At 42.8% G+C, this 25710-nt stretch overlaps 1 protein-coding gene across 1 annotated transcript; it reads right to left on the reverse strand.

The window, feature by feature from the left end:
• Positions 1-2009: 2009 nt before the first annotated feature.
• QARS1 (glutaminyl-tRNA synthetase 1) lies at positions 2010-25450 on the reverse strand. The gene is made up of 24 exons (XM_007431376.4): positions 25247-25450; positions 22883-23030; positions 21931-22040; positions 21192-21267; positions 20174-20238; positions 19236-19289; positions 18141-18198; positions 16719-16790; positions 15550-15635; positions 14410-14496; positions 11936-12035; positions 11537-11615; positions 11229-11337; positions 10250-10380; positions 9684-9776; positions 9000-9137; positions 8826-8913; positions 7334-7480; positions 7099-7203; positions 5142-5234; positions 3860-3987; positions 3472-3538; positions 2676-2801; positions 2010-2271 (listed from the first exon to the last, which is right to left on the reverse strand). The coding sequence occupies exons 1-24, from the start codon at positions 25388-25390 to the stop codon at positions 2221-2223; spliced, it is 2355 nt and encodes a 784-aa protein (XP_007431438.1). The 5' UTR covers positions 25391-25450; the 3' UTR covers positions 2010-2220.
• Between the last annotated feature and the right edge of the window lie 260 nt (positions 25451-25710).

A 25710-nucleotide genomic window follows, 5' to 3' on the forward strand; every position in this document is an offset into this window, starting at 1 on the left:
CATTGTGGCTGCCCAGGAGCTGTCAACTGAGCTAAAAAGGTATAGGAAATGGATGGTGGGGGCAAGCAGCAGAGCAGCAAGTAGCTAACACAGACAGGAAGTTAGAAAGGGCAAAGCAGAAAAAGAACTCAAGCTCTCAAGGGAAGCTAAGAGCCGCAAAGATGGCTTTTTTGGCTATGACACTGGAAGAGGAAGAAAGAAAAGGTGGGCCTGCTGCTTGTAGAAAATTTGGATGGTGACAGGGGAAGACAGACTCTGTCTTCTTCCAAAAGGGAACTGGGTTCCTAGTAAATCTAAACAGAGGGACTGACTTGGAGTGGTAATCAAAGTAAGAAAGAAGATATGGAGCACCTATCAACCAGTTTAAGTCTCCGAGACCAGATCAATAATCTGAGTCTTGAAGCTTATGAAGAGGCTTGTAGAAGGGGAGTGGAACTAAGAGAAAGTATCAGCAAACCCTAAAGAAGAGAGATAATGAGCAAAATATAGTGAATTGTGCCAAAACTTTGGGAAAAGCATTTAATACAATGAAAGGATTCCAACAGAAGAGAATATCTGTAGCTCAGGGTTGAACTGTGGAGTCCTTGGTGCTCTCTGAGCTTCATTGTTTGCCTGCAGACCTTTCATTACCCAACTAGGTAACATCAGTGCACACCAAGGACTCCAAAATGAAAGGATTAGTAGTAATTTTGCATTGAAGAATCCCAGTAGAATCCTGACATTGAAAGCCAGACTGGATGAAATCAAAAAGCATTAGAATTTTTAAAGGCGGCATTCAGGAAAAAAGTGGATGGTTGCTGCTATTTTATTGCTGGTTCTAAAGATTCTTTTAAAAAGTGGAATTTTACCCTTATATTTTAATGATATAAAGGGGCTTTCTGCCTAGAAAGACAGTATAGAAAATATATAATTTCAAAAATACATTTTTTTATATTTACCATTCACCTTTATTCAATGAGATTTGTGTAACTGCTAATTGTAACTATTGAATACCAAGTGATTGTTTGATTGCCTTGTACACCCTAGTTTCAAATATTCTTTAATAAAATGATATTGGTTCTTTACGATAGCTTCATTTTGTGACTTCCAAAACGTGTTTAATAAGCTATATTCGCTATCAGAAGATTGTTATTTTCTCTGTGTGTGCATCAGACACTCTCTCTCTTTAGGTAGCTCCTTCTGTGGCTGTTGGCCTTGAACAATATTTGCCCTTTTCTATCCAAGGATGGGGAGCATTAAGACAGTTCCCCAGGTATGGGTGGGGGTATGCCTGCAGAAGCTCAGGTATATGAATTCAGAGGGTCTTGCTGGAGTTTTAATAACAGAAAGGGTTCTCTGGTACTTTCACCAAGCTGGAATGGAGCTTCTCCTTTCAACTACAGGCTAGCTTTATGGGACATAGGTGACAACTGTCTTATATTTCCCTTTATTGTTGCGACAAAAGCATCACGCAATAATATCCAACAAAACAAAGCCCTCCTACTTCATCCTTACACATATATGGCCAAATGTTCCAACAATGGACAGAGAAAATCAATCTGCAGCTATGAAGTATTTTCCAACAAAATGGATCAGAAGCAACTTCTATTTTGGGTTAAAACGTTAGTAGTATTTGATCAGCAATCAAATTCTAATATTGCCAGTTTCTAATTCTTGAATTTAAGTAGCTGTTGCTATACAGTGAGAAAAAGGGCAGATAGAGAATATAGAGTATTGAAAGAAAGGGGGTAATATACTACATGAAAACTATTTTTAATAAAGAAAATGTGAGGATAGGTGTAAATAGAGCTTGGTGTTAAATTTGGCTGATGGCTTTGCCAGAAGATGTGGGTATTTCCTTCTTACCTGAAGGTAAGAAAGAACTCTCTTGCCAGATGTATGTGGTGTAAACACTCCTTTTTGGTGTCTGCCGTGCAATGGTTGGCCGTGCAAAGGAGAACATCAGAGGATGTCTGAACAACCTTGACTGCTGTCTCAGGGTCCATCTTTTCCACCCACAATCTCCCATTCCATCATCATCAACACAGAATTTCTCCAGGCTCATTTTTATTATGATAATTATTGATGTGATCGATTGGGTATTCAGGATGTGTATTTAAGGCAACAGTAGCATTACAATAGAAAACTGCTTGGACTGTATGCCCCCATCCCCTTCCAGGGAAGGAGGGAGAAATAATGTCTGAGCAATTTTATCTATGTTTAGAAATTATTATGGAAACATCATGCTTTCCCAGGATCCTCCTTCAAAGTAACCGTCCGATTGAACACCAGCTGTAGAAGAAATAAAGGACATTGGTTTCCTCTCCTCCATCCTCATGTCCCATTTTACAGAGTGACCCTTTCTTCCTGCTCCTAAAACTTTGTAACAGAGGTCATCAACCTACAGCCCATGGGCCAGATGTGGCCTGCCACCCATAACGATCTGGCCCATGGCCCTGAAAAGAAATATACTGTAATCATCTGGCCCACAAGAATGAGGGAGAGATGACTTCACCGGCTGCCTCAGCATGGAGGGAGCAAAAATGTCTCCTGGCCAGAGCTGGTGAAAGTGAACCATGAGGCGGAGGGGGAAATGAAGGAGCAGCATGGTCTTCTGATCCCTACACAGAAGAAGGTTGCCAACCCCTGCTTTATAAGAAAAACTCCTCCAGCTCTTGCAACTTTGTGGAACCCACCTTTTCGGTTGTGCTGTCAGGATCTACTGAGAAATACCCCAACCGCTCAAATTGGAATTTGGTGAATGGCTTGGCTCCATATACAGATCTGTCCACCAGAGCCTCATCAATCACATGAAGGGAGTCCTGGAGTGGGGGAAAAAAAAAGGAAGGCAAAGGTGAAGTTAAAATAAAATAGTAACTTTTTCCTCGCTGACTGGTTTGCTTAAAGCTCTTCATCCCAACAGATTAAAATCTGCAACTGCATTTCTCTTAAGTTTTAACTCTTTATAACCACAACCTGGTATCTGTCTTCACCAGTATTTGTGTGACTGACTTCTCAAGAAACATGCTTTAAATTAGGATGAGTGTAGGCGCAACCAGGCTCATTCTGATCAGCATGCTCCAATTCATAAATTCCTCCAAACCCTACTGTATATTTCTAGAACAGTTGCTGGCACCCAACGACATTCAAATCTTAATTTCCTTCTCTTCTGATTGGAATGTGCATCCTTGGGAATCCTCTTGAGGAGTATCATCATCATCATCATCATCATCATCATCATCATCATCATCATCATATTTTTATCAACTCTTTTTGTTTCCACTTCTATACTTGCATCTTGCTTTGTTACAAACATAGAATCCTTTGTCTTTTAATTCTTGCAATGTTCTACTTTTTGGATGACAAAAACCATGCTTCCTTGACTGCTGCTTACTATCTTCCTCATACTGAGGAACAGCAGTCTACTTCCCATATCTTATGTCTACCCATCCCAGTCCTATGTGTTAACAGCTCTTCTTGGCCAGGACTCACAGGACTGACATCACTCAGGAAACCCCCTGGCACTTCTGTGGAGTCTTCAGGATTCTTATGCAGGAACCTGCAAGTCAAAGAGTCAGATCACTGTTAGGATGGAGTTAGATTACTGCAAAGGAAGATAAGAGGCTTCTGAATGACCACCTCTTCCATGTGACTGTCCTAAGCCTCTGGGGAACAACCTGGGGATATATGTAGTTAATCCAGGAAAGAGGAAGACATGTTGAGATAAAGAAAGCTTAGGCCTTGTGCCATCCCTCTGACCAAAACCTTCAAGGGCAAAATTCAGATAGAATTCTCACATCATAAGGACCAAAGTTGAGTTGAATATGATGCCTCCCCCCGAAATAGGAACAGTTTAATAATCATCCACCCTAATACTCACAGTTGCTCATACTGGCGGACCTCACACACAAGAGGATCTGACACCCAGTGGATAAAGGCCTTGGGCTTCTCTGCTGCCTCTGACTTTGTGCAAGTCACTTCTAGCTCTTTGACATATCCACTGGTATCCTGCGCATAAACATGGAACACATGATATTATTGTTTCCATCGCAAATCAAGCTTCACAACCTCTCTTCTTCTTCCAGTATGGAAGTGTTCTTGGCTACGCTTGGCTCAGCCTGTTTCTACTCTCTCATTGAGAAGTTACGTACCTTGACTTTATAGTTATACATCTATTGTTCTGCAATCTCCTTGCTGTCATATTTAATTTACTATTTGGTAAAAGTCATAATTTTTCTCCCTGTTCTGTATTCCTCCCCAAGGCAACATTTTGGCTGCTCTTTAGAATCAGAGAAAAAGTACTTTCTGGTGGCTGATTCCAGGGTACCTCCAAATTACTTGTAAGGTGACCCAGCACACACAAATGCTATTGTTTGACTTGCATTCCACTCCAATGAAGCATCCTTTTCAACATGAAACAAACCAGAGAGATTTTAGGGACACGGCCATTAAAATCCCAATCATCACATCAGGAAATGTTTGAGTAACAGTTTACAATACTCCCCCCTCCTCCTCCTTTTTTAAAAAGAGGGTGTTCCAAAGAAACTATAAACTTGGGCTCAACAGTATTTCATTTATCAGTTTGCAGTTACCATCAAGAAAGCCCTGCTATGTTCTTAGAAATAATGTATTATGTAAGATCTTTTTATGTATTTGAGAAAGCAGTGACAACATCCATTTTTCTTTTCTCCAACTCAGGAGTAAAATATTCAGCCAAAGGAAGGAACATGGAACAGAACACAAGAGGGGTTGCTATCCAAAGGTGTAAACACCCAGTGCTGTCATTGTTAAATAGCTCCACAAGCACTGAGAATGATCATAGTCCTTTTAGCACAACAGTGGAAGTGTCACTGACTCTGTATTATTATTATTATTATTGAGCATTAATAGTGTGCCCGTGTGTGCACAAATTTATTTATTTATTTAATAGATTCAAGCTGCCCACCTGCAGAATGACTCTGGGCAGTTTACACTTAAACTAGAAAAACGATAAAAAGAATCTCAGCGTCCAGACAAACCACACATCCAACACCCAACCAGGGTTGGTTCGTGCAATTCACATACATATGCACCCTCTGACCCATTAATGGCCTTCAGGCCAGAAAAGCCTGACCACCAATGGAACCGGCGGTCTCTTACAAAATGCTATGACACACATTCACCTTAATGATGTTCTGAACGGTAATGACGTAGCCAGTGTGCCTCAAACCCACTGCCTGGCCCAGTGCTAAGCGCTTGTAACCTTTATCCGGGGCCTGTCAGAAAAGAAACATTAATATCAGTGGAGACCAAATGAAGAACTCAGTGTATTTGATCAGCTACCACACACACAGACACACACATATGCAGCTTTTATGAGACTGTTCATGACGTAACACGAGGAACTGGAGGGTGCCATCCCAAGGCTGTTGCAGGGATCCCTCCCTGGGCCAGGAGAAAGCCCTCACTGTCCACTTTGATTATACAGAGGATAGCCGATTTTACCTGTTCATTGAACCACAAACACTTCCGATGCTTTGGAAGGGCAGATATTGCCTCAGCTCAGGATTTGCCCATCATGGGAATCCAGAAGGGTTATGTTTTCTGATAGCATCTGACTGAGGTGAAGACCTGGTTAATATGATTGCAGAGTAGCCGGGTGTTCCCACAGCAATGATTAACAACTTATACAAGTCTGTATTAATATTCCAGCTAATACAGCATGCAGTTGTCTGCAGTTTCAAAGCTAGACAGATAAATCTAAATATATCATGATTTTTCTTTTCAGATGGAAGTCAGAAAGAATGGGGAAAAAATCTCCAGAGAAAGGAACCTAAAAAGGGTGATGGTGAGGAACGGGAGAGGCCGCCCACTATTTAAATGAGTTCTTATAATAAAAAAGCCATACCCAGAAAGCGGGCAATGGAATGGCAAGCCTTTTAAAATAAGAGACTGCAGGACCCCAATCTATAATTCAGCTCATTAATAATCTGACATGATGTTGAGAAGAAAACCCAAAGGAGCTACATTTGGGTCATGTTCCACTAGGCTTTTTTGTTATGGTTAGGTGCATACTTCTCACTAAAAGGCAAAAGAATAAATGTGAGAATAAATTGAGTCAGAGCAGTGAGACAATGGAAGTGATTTGCCATTAAGCCTAGCGGGCTTAAATCAGGCAGGAGAACCACCTGTTGAAGACTCTCTAGGTCTGGAATTCTTGCATCAAGCGGGAAGTAAGCCAACAGGGCCTCTTCCAACTCTATGATTCTGTCATTCAAATATAATCTTGCAGCTCTGGCACAATAAATACAGTCACAAGTATCTTTCAAATATCTGAAAACTCAAACTGCCAGGGCCAGAATCAAGTACACTGCAAGTCATAAGAGCCAACATTTCGTCAAGGAGAAATGAATTAATCCGCAGTGCGGGCATGGCTCTTATCCAGGTATTGCGCAAACTACATACAATGTCAAGCAAGAAACAGCAAAGGGGACTGCAAACAGCAGATAAGTGGCCTTTTCAGCTATTCCTCAGAATGAAGGAGTGCTTTGGACAAAGGGACTGTGCACGTTGCCACTGTCCCCTGCATTCTCCAAGAATCCTCCTCCTGACACGCCTTTTCAGACTTTTGATCTAACAAAATTCTACTCATGTTCCTCTGACAAAACTACATCTGCAATTAGGAGGCAACTGGTACCCATATTCAGCTGATTGACAGTTGAAATTCCTTTGAGACCCTGCTGCTTAAACAGGGCAAGGTTTGTAAACTGAGACCATACACATGAGGCATTTAAGTGGAATCCTCTCTCCTGTGAGCCCTCAGAAATTTCAAGCAATGCCTGCATGAAGAGGGCTTCACGGGCTATGGTTAAGCTGAGGATTATGATTACTTAAAATACAGGCACATTGCTTTTTTTAACTTGCAGGTGGCACATCGAGCCATTCCTAATTAGGAGAGGGCAAGATAAAGACGTGGTCAGGGCCAAACTAAGCCATTGATCAAATCCAACTTCTAACCAATAATAGGTGCTGATCTGGTGAACATACCTACAATTTTGCAATAGTTCCCATTCCCAATTCTATGTGAAACACCAGCATCCTCCTCTTCCTTAATTTGTGGTGTATTCCTATTGGGCTCACCTCTCGGAAGTCACTTTGCTCAATATAGATGGTTGGCTGGAATGGGATTTCATGGAAGCCTTTGGCCTCATCAGCAGGGAAATTAGGCACATGGATGCTTAAGGTCTAAAAGGAAGACAGAAGCACTGGAGTGGGTTCCATAGTCACAAGGGAAATCCCAGATCCCAAGAGGTGGGCAAGATAGTCCATCTTTTCTTTGTCCATCCCATGCCACCCCAAAACATCACAGGCTTACTTTGTGCGGTGCTGGGAAATTAGTGATGGTCACCCTCAGTGGCTCCAGGACAGCCATGGCACGAGGCGCCTGTTCATTCAGCACTTCCCGTACACAGGCTTCCAGCATATGAGGCTCCGTGGTGCACTGGGCAACTGTTACACCCACCTGTTGGGAATGCAGAGTCAGCCAAAGAAGGCACAGTTATCATGTTAGCTTTCAGGAAAAGGTACCAACAAGCAGCTGGTTGAGGCAACCAGTCAGGCTCTGAGAAGGTTTTCCAAGGGCTGCAATTGCAACATGTTCTCTATCATGGTGTAGATGTGGAGTATCACCCTTGCCCTTGCTTCGGAACAACTGGAAAGAGGATATAAGGGCTGGAGCTGATGAGGAGAGAGCCAGTGTTTCTCAGGCCAGACAGAACCATCATATAAACCCAGAGCAGATGCTTTCCAATTTCAGGGCTGGGATATGCATGGCCAAATTTCCATTGTCTCAAAAAGGTGAGAGGAAAGGACCTAGGATTTAGACCCTGAAGCAGACATATCTCGAGACAGCCTGATTTCTGGATTCTTCGGGAGGAGAGATCTTCTGAGTAGATATAGCTCCTATTTTCTCTGCAATAAAGCAACTAATCTAGCTGTGTCATATTTGTCTGCTGGAAGCAAGTTCCTGAATATGTGATTAAGTGTCTGGAGAGTCAAGATTTATAATTGAGGGTGGCATGAAGCCTGGTAGAGAAAGAGAGAAAAGGTGCCCTTTGTGGTTGCTTAGTAACTTTCAACTGTCCCTCAGCCAACGAGTTCCAGGTTCTAAAGCAGTTCCTCTCTCTTCTTTTTCTTTTGAGGATCACGCTGACTTGGGCAACTGTCCCCAACCTGGTACCATTGGCTATGCCAGCCATGGTTGAGGGGAGCTGTAATCTAGCGCATCTGGAAGATACTAGTTGAAAAAGGCTGTCTATAGAAAGCATTTGTTGGAGGCCATAAGCTGGTGATGTGGAGTCGTAGCTTACAGTAGGCATGGACATCCCTTCCCTCTTTTCTTCTCCAAGTAGGACAGCCAGGAAAGGCATAAAACTCTATTGCTCGCACCAACTACTTGCAGAGGAACCTTGAAATCAGACTACAGATTGCCCTCCCTCTTTGAATGCCATCCACTTTTTGAACAGCTATGACAACTCAAAGTGGGAATGCTTTCAATGCATCTTGCCGTTCACACAGTACCCCAGTACAAAAATTATGTCTCCTAGAAGGCAATTAAAGAAGCCTACAGAAGACAAGAGTGCTAAATACTATCACTGATGATATAGTTATGGGCTTTCAAGAATTCAAAAAGCAGTTACTGACAGATAATCCTGGTGAAATGATGTCCATCAAGTCATGAGGAATCAGAAGCAAGTGAACAACTGAACTGCAAGGATTCAGATCAGGGCCTCTCTCTGTATTAATATCCTAACCCACATTTAGACATCTGACACATCCCTGGCTGGACATGGGAGATGCATCTTTACCTTTGCACAGAAGTTGTTGATCGCCTCTGATGGAAAGCCTCGGCGGCGAAGAGCAGTCAAAGTAAAAAGTCTTGGGTCATCCCAGTCCCTGGAATGCCAACACCAGCAATGACTGAACCTTCTGAATTAACTCTCCCCACTCCACCACACGCATGATCAAACCTTCCCCCTTACCTGACAGCCCCTGCCTCAACCAGGCGAATGATCTTGCGTTTGGAGACCACAGTGTAAAGGAGATTGAGGCGTCCATATTCCCACTGCACAGGGCAGTACACATCCAAGGCATTGCACAGCCAGAAATATGAAGAACGTCTATCAGGAAAGAGGGAAGTGACGTCTATGAGGTCACATCCAAGAGGTAGGATTGATTCCATTCTCAGGATAACATGAGCAATGCAGTTTTGTGACTTCAGTCTTGTGAATTTTGTTTGGCTTCCATAGTATATGTTTTCAAATAAAAGCCTTTCCTTTTGAGGGGCTCAGGAGCAAAACCCCAAATGAGGGAGGGTGAGACCTAGCCAATTGTTTAATCTTGGATATCACAAGGCTCATTAAAGGTAAGAAACAGAATTTTCGGGATATGAAACATCACATAAATGGTAAATTCTGCTTTTGTTCAGGGAACTCAAAGAATCTATATGCATAAGATGGAAACCTCCTAAATCTCTGGCAGTATTTGCATCCATGGGAAAAGGCAGGAATGAAGAGAAGAAGACCTTCTAGTGACTGATGGACTACAACTCTCCTCATCCTTGACCAACAGCCTTACTTTGGCTGATAGAAGATGAATAATATTTGAAGGGAATTAGATTCCCCAACCCTTGAGATAAGGGATCCTACCAAAGAGCATAAGCTTACCTGGCTTGAAATTCTTTGGTGCAGAGTGAGTGCGTAATGTTCTCCAGGGAATCACAGAGGCAGTGTGTGTAGTCATAGGTGGGATAAATGCACCTGTGTTGCCAGAGAAAGCCAAACGTTCACATCTCCAAAACTCTCAGTGGCTTCCACAAGCAGCCATCATATCCTCCTAGGAATACTTTTTTAGCATTCTTGGTCATTACTGTCTCACAAAATGCTTTCACAGTACCTTCCTTCCTACAATTTTATTGTGGTGTTTATCTACAAAAATTGCACTTATCCTTAAGGTGGGGGGAGCTAGTGCTCCCATCAGAGGAGTCCCAAGTACATTGGGGGGAGGGGGCAACTTCCTCCATAAATTCCAGAGCCCAGCAATAATTCCAAAGGCTTAATACCTCTGAAGCCACAGCCCAAGATTAAGCACTGGAGCACATCCAACCCAATGAGAACAAGGACAACTGCCTCACTCTCCCAGTCTCATCTGTCTCTGCTTCACCAGTCACAAAGAAAATGTTCCACACTGTCCAATCCCAGTCCCAACAACAATTACACCTAACCCCGCATACCATTTGTCACCGGTGCGATGGTGTGGTGTATATTTGATGCGATAAGCGACAGGATCCATCTTTCCATCCTCCATCACCATCTTCATGCGCAACGTGGCCTCTCCCTCTCCAAACTTTCCTTTGCGCATGTCCTGAAGAAACATAATACATACTGGAGCTTCAAATCACTCACATAGGAAAACCTTCTATATAGTGGTACTGCCAGCTTCTACTAAGGTCCTTCCTTCTTCCCTAGAAGAAGCCACAATAGACGGATGTCTGGTGGTGGTGATGCAGTGATGTTACACAAGAGGTGGCACAAAATAGATAGCCTTTTTGATGTTGGGGGAGTTAGGGCAAAATATGTGTGGTATTTTAGCATTTATTTAAAAGGAAAAGGAAAATCACAACCCCAAATAACAGCAATTTGTCAGTGGTATGATCTTGAGAGGTTCTGAGGGCCACAAAAACTGAATGCTACAGGCAGCTTATGAGCCATAACTTCTCCATCCCTAATTTATGTAATCAGCCTCAAAAATACACCACACTTCTGTGAATTAAATCAATATCATGCAATCAAAGTGAATATAAGTTGATGCATTTGATTGCCGTACTGGAAAGAGTTAGTTCAAAGAATATGAAACTTTGGAGCAAGGAAAGAGAGGTGGCAGAAGGAAACATGAAAAAGAAGACCACCAAAAACAGCAGGGGAGTGAATGCCACCACAGAAAGGAGGGGGAAAAATGTACATAATAATGCTATTGGTTTCTGAAAGCACTCCCACAATTTTTCTGAGTCTTAATCAGTTAGGATAGGATAACCAGCGGGGTGGGGGATGGTGTGTCAGAAACTTGAGGTTCTAAAACACGAAAAACAAAGAAGCTGATAATATACAGCCCTAAATACCGCAAACAATATTGAAGGTCTTGGATTCATTCTGAGAAGCAGCCCTGGACATTCCTATGCTTTTTTTTGATGGACAGGCCAACTTAGCAGATACCTCAAAAAGAAGGAGAGACTCTTCAATTGGCCGGTCTCGCCACGGAGAAGGGGGTGGATTGTGTCCTTTGATTTCTTCCACCTTTTGGTGGCAAACATAAGCATGGCCCCTGGGAAGGAATAAAAAGACATCAGCTACAACAACAAGCAAGCATGATCTGGGGCAGGAGGAATGATCATGCATTACAGTAAGGCCTCCCATAATCCCCTCTGTAAAAAGGACTAGAACAAAGGACACTTTGGGGAAGAACAAGGAAAAGTTGGGTGGGCACTTTTCCAGCATGTTTTATTCTACCTGAACCTCCTCACCTTTTAATGAGGTCCACTGCCAAGGCATACAACTGGTCAAAGTAGTCGGAGGCATGTGTCACTGCATGCGGAGTGTATCCTAAGGGAAAACAATACTAAAGTGTGAGGAGGGGTAACGCGTTTGATCAGTCCCCACTGTCGCAGAAAAGGCAAACCCAAGCTCTTTTAAAGAAAGGGCTACCCCCACAAAGGACTCCCACGAAAAGGCCACGAGCACAACCGCAGTCACCCTTCAGTTGTTGCACTGAAGCTGGAAGGCATGGCGCAAAACACACCAGCTTGTCCCAGGCTCTGGAAAAGCCAAGAGCTTTCCTCGACACCTCGACCCTGAGCCCATCCAGCAGCAGAGCCTCTCCTCCCGCCCAGCATCGCCACCTCCCTTGCCCTGGGCGTGCACACCTAGCCATTCCACTATGTCACGGATGCCCGTAAAGTACTTCTCCTCCTCTTTTTCAGGGTTTGTGTCATCGTAGCGCAGGAAGCAAATTCCATCGTTCGCCTGGGGGCAGTAGGGAATGAAGCAGCACAGTTAACCAATCCACAAGTTCATCAAAAAACTTCTTTTTCCTCTCAAATGATAACAAGGTTAGAGGGCAGCATCAGAGAGTAAGGAAAAAGGACACCTCAATAAAATCACCAAACAATAAAATCAATCACCTTAATAAATGGGGCCACTTTGTTTCCTAATAGCTAAAAACATACATTAAAACCCAGCCACCCACCCTGAGAAAACCACCAGCCACTTTTCCTTTAAGCTATCTTCCAACGCGCCACACTTTTCTGCAACGCAGATGAACTTTGGTGAGCCCAAAGAAAGTAAAGTCACCCCTTTTCTTCCCACGCAGCTGGCAGAAACATTCCCCAACATGCAACCTTAATTTCTACATTTCCTGGCTTATAGTTATGTAACTTAACTGTGAATTAGGAGAAATTCTTGTGATTGAAACACACCAGCAAAACAATCCAGGACTTTTCACTGGCATTTCTTGTTTAAAAGCAGCTTCCTAGGCCGTGCATAAATGATGAGATGGGGCTTAGAAGAAAGGTCAATTAAACCTTTTCCTCCAGACAACGAAGGAGGAAATGCATGAGCACCAGGCTTCCCATTGGCTTATCGAGGTAGCACTAAATCCTTGCTTAACTTCATGTGTGAATCTTCATGTAATTTATCTGAAATCTTTAGATTTCACAGGTCTTCTTTGGGATTAGTAGACATTAGCAACCTATATAACAGAGTTGAGGTAAAAGACCAGTGCACACCTGTTCAGAGGTAAGAACTGTTGTATTCAGTAGGACTTATTTCAGTAAAATTGCAACCAACTAGCATTTCTATTTTTAAAAAAACTGAAATAATCACAAATTCAGGCAAATACTCAAAATAGAGTCCTATGCATAACTGGGTGCATGATTCATGGCTCGGAACACAAACCTAAATGTGTAGCATATAATATATACAAATATATCATTACACCTCTAGGTGTATTGATGCTAATTAGCATGCCAGGACAATGGAAGTTGCAATCCAACACACTCAGATGATAAGAGATCAGGGTATAAATAAAACAACTGTTATTGAATGCATAGGCATTTATCGCTCTGCCACAAACATGTTTCTGTTGAAATCTCACTGCTCTGCCATCCCTGGGAAGCCATTTCCCTTTTCTAAATGTTTGGTTTATCAATTCATGGACTGTAGAATTGATATTACTCACATAAAACTACATAATTGTGCATTAAAAATGCAAGAGAAGCATCCAGTAATCGGCTGCACTGATAGATGTAAAGCACAACTGGTCAGAGCCACCAGAGATGCCCATCCTGGGGGAAACATTAGGAAGAAACAGATCCGAAGCACAGAATCTGGATGTGCGAAAATATCCACATTAGGCTTTGGGTACAAATAAAGTAGAAATAGAATGGCAAATAGAAGGGGTAGAAATGGAAGCAGTAACAGACTTCATTTATTTGGGCTCCAAGATCACCGCAGACAGAGACTGCAGCCATGAAATTAAAAGACGCTTGCTCCTTGGGAGAAAAGCTATGGCAAACCTAGACAGCATATTAAAAAGCAGAGACATCACCTTGCCGACAAAGATCCGCATAATCAAAGCTATGGTTTTCCCAGTAGCAATGTATGGCTGTGAGAGCTGGACCGTAAAGAAGGCTGAGCGCTGAAGAATTGATGCCTTTGAACTGTGATGCTGGAGAAGACTCTTAAGAGTCCCCTGGACTGCTAGGAGGTCAAACCAGTCAATCTTAAAGGAAATCAACCCTGACTGCTCATTGGAAGGATTGATAATGAAGCTCAAGCTCAGATACTTTGGTCACCTCATGCGAAGAGAGATCTCTTTGGAAAAGACCCTGATGCTGGGAAAGATGGAAGGCAAAAGGAGAAGAGGACGGCAGAGGATGAGATGGTTAGATAGCATCACTGAAGCAATGAGCATGAAACTGAGCCAACTCAGGGAGGCAGTGAAGGACAGGAAGGCCTGCCACGATATGGTTCATGGGGTCACGAAGAGTCGGACACGACTTAACAACTGAACAACAACAACAACAACAAATAAAGTAATTTTTACAAAGACTGCTGTTGCACTCAGTTCCATCTAACAGTCTTCCAAGCTTCAAGTCTAGGTATTCGGGGGTCTTCTCCCACTGGAGGTGCCATGGATTTAACTTAGATTCACACACAGCACAGCAGATCTACTACTACTGAGCTATGACTCACCCACACTTCTGGGAAAGGCACATTACATCAATGAGGTAGTCATGGGCATCTGCAGGGATAAATCCCACCCTCCAGCTCAAGAGGAAGAGGAATATTCAAACACACACAGCAGGACAGAGTGTGAAAAGAGGCTCAAGTGTCTCACCTTGGCAAAGCCAAAATTGAAATTGATAGCTTTGGCGTGACCGATGTGCAGAATGCCGTTGGGTTCAGGAGGGAATCGTGTACGGACCTAGGGCAAATACATTTAGACTATGTTAACGAAGATTCCTTGAACAGATCCTATGCTAGTACCTGCTCACCATGCCAAATTTATTTATAACTACAGCATCTCTTTAGGCTAAAGATCACCAATAATACAGTGCAATTGAACTGTTCCAGATGACTTATACTGTACTGATTCCTTCTACAGGTGAGAGGGTAGCAGAACAGATCAGCAGTGCAAACCTGTACATATTTACTAGTGCATAAGTTCCAGTGGGTTCAGTGAGTGTGAATCCCACCTTAATAAAATATTGGCATTACCTTATACAGCTCTTCACAATTTATTTTAGTGTGTATGTGTGTGTGTGTGCTTGTACCTTCCAGTCACTTTTTTTGACTCCTGGCAACTGCCTGGACAAGTCCTTGAAGTTTTCTTGGCAAGATTTCAGAAGCGGTTTGCCCTTGCCTCCTCCTCCTTCCTAGGGCCGAGAAAGAAGGACTGCCCCAAGGTGACCCAGCTGGCTTTGTGCCTAAGGCAGGACTAGAACTCACAGTCTCCTGGTTTCTAGTCTGATGTCTTAACCACTACACCAAACTGGCTCTCTTAGTTGGGAAATGTCATAATTTGGGGCCACAATATTTGAAGGAATCCTGCTTCACTACCGTTCTTCCTTCCCAAAGCCAACAATCATTCCAGATGCTTTCCCCCCATGCTGAAGCACGGAAGAGTGTTGTCTCCCCTTCTCCCAAAAGCTCAATCCTAGAAGTGAAGTATGTTTATTCCTTTTAGTTTTCTCTGTCTAACCATCTTGGGGGAGGAGAACTCATCTTAAATCCAGGATTGTCTTCCTTTTGGTCAAATACAGTTTGTTAGTATGTAACCCTTTATGTGCAATAGAGCTGTTTAATTGGTTTTTTTTACACGGTTTTACTTTTTATCATTAATATTTTTTACATATTATATCTTTTAGTTCCTTTTTCTTAGGCTTCCATTTTTAGATTGTGAGTTTTAGTTACACAGGCCAGTGGTTGCATGAAATCAGCCTTCCAATTTAAAGAACTCTGTCTGCCTACCGCTCACCTGTCCACCTGTGATCTCTAGATGCTTCTTCAGCAGATTCATGGTGTTAGGTGTGACGATGTAGCCTTCGGTTTTGTAGTTCTCACCTGGAAAGGCAGAGAACACATCTGAATTCAGAAGAGTAAAACATGGCCAGGGAATGCAGGATTTTTTTTTTTTTTTTGCAATAAAAGCAACTGATGTGCCCAAACAAATAGCTGGAATAATTTTCTACTAAATCTACCTGTCCAATGTCCACATTTAATTCATTGAGCTTCTTGGCTGATTGCTGCAATCAAGGGCTTAGCAATGACCAGATGTCAGCCCTTCAAGGTAGTCCAGACAGGAAACCATAACCACGAATACCAAGACGGTGCTACTTTTATTGTAAGGTTACAGTAACAGAATCTTGCAAGTCTAAAAGCACTCCCCCTTCCTGCCTTTACTTTCCTGAGAACGAGGGAGGGAGGGTCCCTTTGGAGATGCTCTCTCCACCCCAATCTCTGCTTTGGACTCACATTTCTCTTATCAGACCGTTGTCTAGGCTGCAGCTCTTCCTCCTGTCTCTCAAGGATATTCTCACAGCCCATTACACCAGGCCTTCTTAAGCCATCTCTTCCCACTCCCTGTCTGGTAGAGCCATGTGCTACAAGAGGCTATCTAGTGGCAGTGGGAATGAGCTCAGCCTACAAAATAGCTTCAGTATCTGCTGGAGTGGGCAACCTTTTCCATCCTATGGGCCCCGCGGTGATTTTCTGCCCAGCTTGTGACATCAGCAGAATGTATAGGCAGAACTTTTCTTTTTTCTTTTTTCAAAGGGGTGTGTGTGTGTGTGTGTGTGTGTTAATGGGCATGCCTTAAGCCCTGCTCCCTAAATTGGTCCCCAAACAGGGAAAATTGGCTTGAATTGGCTTGATTTCATCAAGGTTTGGCTGATTTTAAGGGGTGTAATGGATGCCTTAAGGCATCAGCATTGCCATTTAAATCCCCCAACTCCATATAAATGGGCTGAACATTTTGGCTGCACTTGGCTGGGGACAAATTCTAGTGAGCCACAACTGAGATGCTGGAAGCTGACTGTGGCCTCTTGGTGGCCCACCCAACAGGAGGCCATCAAGGATGAAATGCATAGCCTTCTGTGCCCTGTAATTTACCCAAAAGTAGATCACAAGAACTCCAGGGCAGCTTACCTGGCTTATGGAATTTGAGTGCTTCACCTCTCAACTGCTCCAGGAGTGATTTTGTCTCTTGATGTGGTTCCCCTGCAGAGAATCAGTTTGGGTATTCTTGCATAAAAGCCAGAGAATGAAGTATCAAGCATGCCAAAGCATTCCCATCTGCAGCAGCCATTATAGTTATTCTCTCCCCCTACTGTCTTTAACAGTGGCCTTCTTTCCTTGTTGCCTTTCCAATTCTTTCCAAATCTAGCCTGCATTAGGATTTCTTCTTACCTGTATTTACTTGCAATATGAAGGGCTATGTACCATTACGACATACTGGTAGTATGAACAGGAGTAACAGAAGAAGCAATACTAAATATTGCAGAACATTCATCACAAGAAGAGGCTGCCAGAACTAAAGATGTAACTTCCAGTGGAAATAGGAGACTTAAAGCCCAACTTTCTGGCTACCATTACAAGCCATAGCCTAGATATGGTCTCAGCTTACAGGAACCCAAACACATGGCAGCCCCAGCCAACAGTTACAATGCAACCAATAGTAGATCAGTAATATCTGAAGGGCCACATATTATGCACCCATGTTCTAGACTGAAAGTCTGAAGACATACGAGACACTAAATTGTTGATATGAGTTGAATCTCAGGCTCAAACGGAAGAGACCTCATTGCACGGGAAGCTGTCCTATAAAAGTCATGCCAATAGTCTAACTAGCTTGGTACCATTCAAAATGGAAACAATTCTCCAGGATTTCAGACTATGTCCCTTCCCAATCCTCCTTGAAAGAGACTGAAGACTGAATCTAGAACCTCCTGCATGCCAAGAATGCACATAATCCTGAGTGGCAGCTTTTCCTATGTATAAGTTACCTACAGCTCCCCCAACATTATAGAAGACATGAATAATTTTGTATTATGCACATTGCACAGCCTCAGATATTGATTGTGGCTCAGTTTCCTCCAGCCTAGTACCTTCCACAGATGTTGGATGATAAGTCCCAGAATTCCCAACCAGTGCTGGGTTGGGATGCCTGGGAATTCTGGAAGGTTGAGTTTCAGATAGTCCTGGAGAACACCAAGTTGGGAGAGACCCCCAATGGTTAATTGGGGGACCACTGTTCTTCAAGAGTGCGCTAGAGGACACTCCTGACCTCAGCAGAAGTTTATAACTTGAAAGTCTTAACTGGTGGAAAGAATTTTCCAAGGCAGCAAATTAAAGGGGAAAAAAAAGGAGGGGGGCAAGCACTGTTCATGTTCTACCCTGCCAATTCTCTGGGTCCTTCACTGAGAGGGCAGGTGGACGGTGGAAGGCTGCAGAGTCCTGTGGCTGCAAGGGCCAGAGAGAGTCCATCGTGGATACAGAGCATGCCAGAACTTAATTTCAGTTTACAGACAGACACATACAAAGCAAAACACCATTCAGCAAAGGCCTTACCATTTTCCACCACTGCTGATTTCCCCTTCTCTGACTCAGTATTACGGGCCTTTGGGGTCTGACAAGACAAACAAGAAATAACCACTGGGTGTCGCACCATCTGGCAAGAAGAGAAGTTGTGGAGTCCTTGGGGTTCTCTGAGCTTGGTTCTTTTCTTGCAAACATTTCATTACCCGGCTAGGTAACATCTTCAGTGCACTGAAGATGTTACCTGGCTGGGTAATGAAACATTTGCAAGAAGAGAACCAAGCTCAGAGAACCCCAAGGACTCCACAGTTCAACCCTGAGCTACACATATTCACCTCTAGAAGAGAAGTTCTTAAGAGGACCACCACAGGCAGAAATGCAGCAGCCAAAGCTTTTTCTGGAATGAGGAAGGATACTGGGAAAACTTTCCTGCCTGCTGATGAAGTGGCAGGAAGCAAATGGGAGAAGGGAAGGGCAGATATATTTCCAGCTAAGGGAGGATGGCATTCTGACAGGCTCCAGCAACCAAAGGCTTTTTAAGCATTTAGCTCTGCAGGAGAGATGTTTCGCTGGCCCTTTAGTGACATCCCTAAGCACTTTAACCAGGGTGCGATCAGCCCGTGGCTTTTATGCATATGCCTGCACAGGATTGCCTGGCTCCAGAACCTCACTATCCTTTGGAAAAGCTCTAAAAATCTGGCTTTTCAAATATGCCCAAGGCCAGGGTGATTTGTGATCTCAACTGGTGAAGGATGAATGACTAGTATTTATGTATATTTTTCTCCCCCGTGTGCTATATTTGCCTATGTGGTTTTACATGTTCTTTTTTAATGCAGTTCTAACTCCGTGTGCTGTCTAGAGTCTTTGGACTGGGTGGCCTATAAATTTAAATGATAAACTAAAAAATAAATGTACCTCAATAAAGAGATTGGGAGCTCAGAGAGAATCACACCCTCCCTCCCTCCCTCGCAACTGTTTGTGCCTCCTTAGGAATGACTATCTAAAGACTGTGCCAAATCTTCCTCCCCAACCCCTCACCCCTACATACATGACAAATGTACATGGATCATAAATGTAAGCGCACCAATAAATGTGCGGCGAGAGGCAGGAAACAGCCAACTAAATTACCTTGGGTTTCTTTTCCAAGTCAGCTTCTGTCTTTGGGCCTAATATGTTTAGAACCTGCAAGAGAAAAACAGAAATAATGTTAGAATGGGGAAAGGAACTGGATGGGTTACACCAGTTTTAACTCCATTCCTTCCGCCAACAGACAAAGCTCCTCTTTTCAGCCTCCTTGAGAAAGGGTTCTTCTTACACCAGGGGCAGGCAATATGGAGTCTGAGATTGCACTGCTGAAATCTGGGGACAAAGTGACCAAATTCTAGTGATGCACTTTTAATCTGAAAAACAAGGGTGGAACAGAGACCCCCTGTGCTTATTCCCATCCTTAAAACCACACTGATTCCCAACATGAAACCATACTGCCAAAAAATATATCAGCAAAAGGTCCACATTTCAACAGAACCATGTTGGCCCTTCTACGGGGGTTGGAGTTTAATGGGTGGGAATACTAGTGGGGGTCCTCTGGCAGGGGAACTGCTCCCATTTCCATCACTAAAATCTATCCCAAAAGCAAAAACGGTCCTCCTGGCTAAGTTGAGCCCCCTGTCCCATTAGAAGCTGTCCATCCCTGCTTGTCTTCGAGCCAAAGTTAGACAGCAAAATGCCCTAGCCTGGTGCTACCTTAGTGACCTGTAAGTACACAAGATTCAAGACAATACGGCAACTATCTTTCCAGAGTTGAATTCACACAAAAAGGTGATCCTGTGGCTCAAATCGCAGGCCATGAATGGTACATTGAACTTTCAGCATCTGTCCTAGGCAAGCAAAGGAAAAGGTACTGGATAGGAAAACCAAAATAATCTGCAAGAGCAGCTCCCGTTTGGAAAAGATTATAGCATTTGGGCCTTCTAAATGAAACTACTTCATTTTTAGTCAATTCTCATCTATATTTTCCCATACGACATTTTCAAGTACATGATCCAAATTGGTAGATCCAACCACACCTGTAGGTCCACTTCATTTTTAATTATTTTGCCATCTGCCCATTTCAACTTGCTCCGTGCCTCACCTGCAAGAAAATAAAGTACATAAGGACTGCCGAAGCCTTTTTCATGACTGGTACTTAAGACAGGCAGCTATCTGGGACTCTTTCTATGGTTTTAACTGGGGCAGGGAGGGATGTGGGGATGTGTGAGCAGCTCTGGTCTGAGTGCCTGAAGTGTGTGAATCGATGCTACCTCCATCATTAGAGACAGTGTGCTACTAATTCCTTGAAAAAAGCAGCAGAGAAGAGCTACTGCATGGCTCAGCTTGATCAGCCTTTTCAGGCACTGAGTTCCCATTTTTATTTAAAAACAAAAAAAAACCTCACAAGGTTTTTCAAGATTTCAGTGAGTTCACCCCAAGATCAGGAGTAGCAAAATGTTTTGAATTTGAAACCCGCTCTTGAGTTGAAACAGACAGTTCGATCATTCCAACAGCACCCAGGGCTTGAAACAAGCCCTTTGACCTCAAAACAACTGCTTCAGACTCAAAATACATCCATTTCAAGTTCAAATGGTTGGAACAGCTTGTTTCAAGCACAAGTGCTATCAAGTTCAAAACATTTTGAATTCAAAACATCTCTGAGATTTCACACATTCATCTGAAATCCATTGGATCTCACACAATGATGCAATTGTGCAAACATTGGTGAGATGTTGGCTTTTTCAAAGACATTTACATTTTTTAAAAATGTAGGGATTATAGATAAAGCTCCCAAGCAAACTGATTGACTTTCTCCACACCACTGTACAAAACAGAACATTGGAGTAGACAAGGTCTTGTTGTGCTCCTATATTCACATTTAATCCTCTACTGAATTTGCTGGTGACATTTGCAAGGACAGGAAATGGACAAAAGAGCAGAGTTTGAAAAGGGCACGTTACAGAACAAGAAAGTGCCTCCAACATTAAGGACCGCTCCCATCATTGTAATGAATGTGAAGCTGCTTCTTCTTGGAATATTCCACATTCCACTCACCCATCAGAACCCCCATGCTAAAACGATAACGCTCTGAAAGGAGCTGAGCTCTGTATTTACTGATGGCTGCTTCCACCTAGACATAAAGAGAGGAAGAGAGTTCTGATTTAAGAAAAGGAGGAGGAAGAGAAAACAGCATTCAAAATGACTTCCAGGCAAGGTTGCATACAATAAGATGCTACACTCTGATCTAGACTAACAACAGATAGATGCAAAACTCTCTGTGTGTGTGTATGTGTGTGTGTGTGTGAGAGAGAGAGAGAGAGAGAAAGATTCAGCAGTCTTTGTTTTATAAAACTACTTTATGGCGTTACATATACATTCCCATCAATTTAAAAGATGCCAATGTGGAACAATGAGCCACTTACAGAACTGAACATAGGCAACCACCACTTTCTAATGTGGTTGTTTTTAAGGAGTTAAAATGACTAGGTGCTGCATGAAAAGGAAATATTAAATGGATCTATTTGTTATACTACGTGCAAGCCAGAAATCTAGCATAGCATGAAAAAAGCAAGTATATTATGCTGCTCAATTAGTTCCTACTTGGCTTCTCTTTCCAGTGTCCACCCATGATATGCTTAGCATTACCTTAAACCAGGGGCCTTGACTTATTCCTCTTTTACCAAATCAGAAGCATATGGCAGGGTTTGCTTGGCTCGTGGCTCTGGCTTGTTAGGAATAACGCACCTGGAGGTGCATTATTTACTTTTGGCCTCCGTATAGGGTTGAAACTTACTGCCTCTTCTATCTGCTCTGGTGTGACGACCACGCCAATGCCACACTCTCTGTCAAAGTCTGCAGTATTAATGGGATCCACAGGGTGATTTTTAAGGTATTCCAAAGCAGCTGTGGGTATAAAGAATACAGATGGATTAGAAAGGGTGGTGTGCTGCAGTGGGTAGCATGTTGGACCAGGATCTGGATGATTTAGATTCAGATCTTCACTCAGCTATAAATCTAGCGGGTGATCCTGGAACTGTCATTACCTTTCATTCTAGCCTCCTTCACAGATTGGGGGGATCATCTATGCCATTTGAGACTCCATGAAGAAAGGGAAGATAAATATAAATCAGAGCTATGACAGAGGGAAACTCCAAAAACAAAGGTGCATGCATGCTCCTTTAAGACTTTCAGAGGAGAACTCATGGCATTTTCTGGATGTTTCAGGATAAAGCCTCCCAGCTCTACCATGGGGCTCAACTGTGAGTGCTCTCTCACCACTTGCCAGGAAAACTCACAACACTTGGGCCCTCCTGCAATTATTATCTCCTTTCCTTTGAGCGATTCTCTATATGCTATTTCCTTTTGTGGTCTCTGAAATATGTTATTCCTCTAGAAAGCATGGACAAAATGTTCTCTGCTCTGCAAAGGATCTTCCATGATCGTATCATTGCCAGCTCAGTCTGTCCCATATAGTATATAAGAATTCAAAATTGCAAGGAATAAGTGTCAAACTTGGCTTGCTCCATCCACCCAAGATGCTTCTTTTGCCATGAAGACATCTTGAGCAGGAAGGTTCCCGTAGGGGAAAAGGTTCCTCTTTCTCAAGCTCTGATCACTGATTTCATCCAGTCCATTGCAGTGTAAGGGGTCATGCAGTATGACCCTTGGGGCCAAATCCAATGATCAATTATCAAAAAGAGCAAGGAGACTCTTGGCTCCAGTCTGCGAAATTCCCAAGTATGTACCATTGAGCTGCAGATCTGTGACAATCTTTTTGGTAGCAATGTAGTCAACAAGGTCACCAAGACGCTTTGAGTCCTTAAGCCGGGAAGCCACATTATACAACAGGGTGCCGACTGTCTTGTCAATCACTGGACCCAGGATTCCTTGTGCCTAAAAGGTTAAGAGGAGTCAAAGGAGGAAGCTGAAAGTCAGGATAACAGCAAGAGCAGATGTCAGGAAGAGGTGACAACCCTCTTAAAAGTCGAAAGCCTTTTCTAGCCTTTTCTCCCATACAACAGAAAACCATCTCAATGCCAGGTAAATCCAGACAGGTTTCCCATTCTGATCTTTCCAACTGGAGAACAAACAGTACAGAATTCTTCCAATCCAATAACCAGCACTCATTTAGCTGTTGTATTTGCATGTTTGAGTATAAATAATGGTACAACAGCCAAACTGATTACCAGTTTATTTTTGCATCACAAGAACCTCAGTCAATTTGGCTATGGTTCTTTAACTCTATAAAGCAAGTTTTAGATTCTTCTATTGTTAAGTAGGGTTTTACCACATGATTTTAGGGAACTATAATGTAAAAAGCCTCTTTTCTAACAATAGAAGAGATGGATATATGCGAGATCCATCCCCACCCAATGACTTCATCCTGTTCAAAAAAAGCAAGACATAAATTGAAAAACAATTGCCTGTTTCCTTTTTCATTTGCTGTTCACATTCAGGCAGTCTCTGTTAGAGTTACACTTTCACTTCCAGAGAGGGACATAAAGGAAGGAAATTCCAACTGATATGGTTTGGGAGACAATTGCTTGCACTGAAATATGTGCTTTAATATCACAGAGACATCTCTACAGGCTTTTTATGACAGCAGTGCTGAAACCTGGACCATATTGCTTTAATATGTTTGATCTCAGCTAATCTTGGCACTGAAATACTTACTCAGTGACCATCTTCAATGTGAATTAAACAGAATCTGTTAGCATTCCTCCAGATATTATCACAAATTAAAGCTTATCCTAACAGCAGAAAAAACACTGAAACTTTACTATTTGCATCTATACCAAAATGGAAGAAGGGCCACAACTGAAATTTACAAGCAGCCTACAAGAGTCACTGATCCATCACGTTCCTGAGGATCTGATACCTGAGCTTCTTTCTGTAGCAGCCTAAGAATCACAACTATTTACCACTGGCATTCCTAAAACAATGGCAGGTCCAAAAAACAATTCCTTACTCAACATATAGTAGGTGTTAGACATAGGGTGGGAATTTATTTATACTTACAAATGACCCATTTAAATCACGTTAGGCTTAAGGTAGCACGATTAACCTGTTCCATTGATCTCAGCATGACTAAGTCTAGATCCAACCCACTGACACATTTTTTAGGATTGTCTAAATACACAGGTACTATATAACTTGTTTCAGCATTCACAAAGGAATATACAGTACAAACTGAGATTCTGAGAATCTACCCAGAACAGAGAGAAATGGACAGCAAAATATATTATAAAAAATGAGGCACAGATTTCCAAGTGCATGTCTACTCAGTACCAGTTTCTTTATTTCAATGGACTTTACACCCAAGCATAGGATTGTATGAAGAGCAAAACTATAGTGCTAATTCAAATTTGGCAAACCACTTTAAAATAATATCATACTGCAAAAGCAGAAACCCTGTCTAGGAACTATCCTCCTTTTAAGGTCTCTTAAAATTCAATGCAGTACATCTTGCTTAAAATCAACACATATTTTTATTTTAGCAGTTTTGATTAAATCCGACTCTGCCACCCAATGGCTGTGGTCATACAGTATGCTAAGCTACATTTTGCTCACTCATGGTACAGTATAAACCACAGTTGGCTAGGTTCTCATATTAAGCTGTTACGGGTTTTTTTATGTTATATTATGCATTTTATTGTTTTTAATCTAATTGTAAGCCACCCAGAGTCTCTTATGTGAGATGGGTAGCTATATAAAACAAATAAAAAGAAAGTTACCAACACATTAGCCCCACAGAGTAAACCGCAAACAAGCCATTATATAGCTTAATACATTGCATAAACCCAAGTATGAATTGCTCGGTAGGACCAACTGAAAGCGCTGTGTAAAAAAGAAACAAATTATTTGGAAGTGAATTAACAAAACAGGCGTGCATGAGAACACGGGGCAGAGTTTCGCTCGTTTTAAAGAAAAAGTAGCTTCGTGTCGAGCAAAAACTCGGCTCTTTTTCTGGAAACATAATGACGAGGGAAGCTTTCGCCCTTTCAGTTTCTTCTTGGACACTACCGGAAGGGGTGCAGAAAACGTGGCAAGTCTACCCCAGAGACACGGGAAACCGTGAAGGGCTACAAAGAGAGGGCGGCTACTGAGACCTGTACGACTGCCTCGCGGAGCAACGCGGTGAGCGCCTCGTTCCGAAGGGTCTCGCGAGCCTTGCTCTCGCTTAGCCCGATGCTAACGAAGAGCTGCAGCGGGTCCGATCCCTCAGCCGCCATGCTGCCGCCTGCCCCTGCCATCACTCCTACTTCCGCCCGCAGTAGGGCACCGGCTTCTCCGTCCGAGCCATCCACGCGAGTGAGCGCTGCGATGAAATGACAAACCAATCAGGATCTCCGATCATCCTCATGACCAATGAGAAGCACTTTCGGAGATACACGCCTTCCCGGGTTCTCCGGCAAATCGGAAAAGACCAACCTGACAGAGGGTGGGACTATAGTTGTAGCTGGTTGCGTCAGTCAGGGAAGATGTATTTAAACTCTGTGCTAAGGAATTACGTAGGCAACTCGTTTTGCCTTATGTTTATAGTAGTGCGATCTAATGCACGTCTATTCAGAAA

Source organism: Python bivittatus, unplaced genomic scaffold (genome assembly GCF_059951505.1).
Source record: "Python bivittatus isolate LINGU-HERP-01145 unplaced genomic scaffold, Pbiv_v1 ctg000080_np1212, whole genome shotgun sequence".
In the NCBI taxonomy this organism is placed as follows: Eukaryota; Metazoa; Chordata; class Lepidosauria; order Squamata; family Pythonidae; genus Python; species Python bivittatus.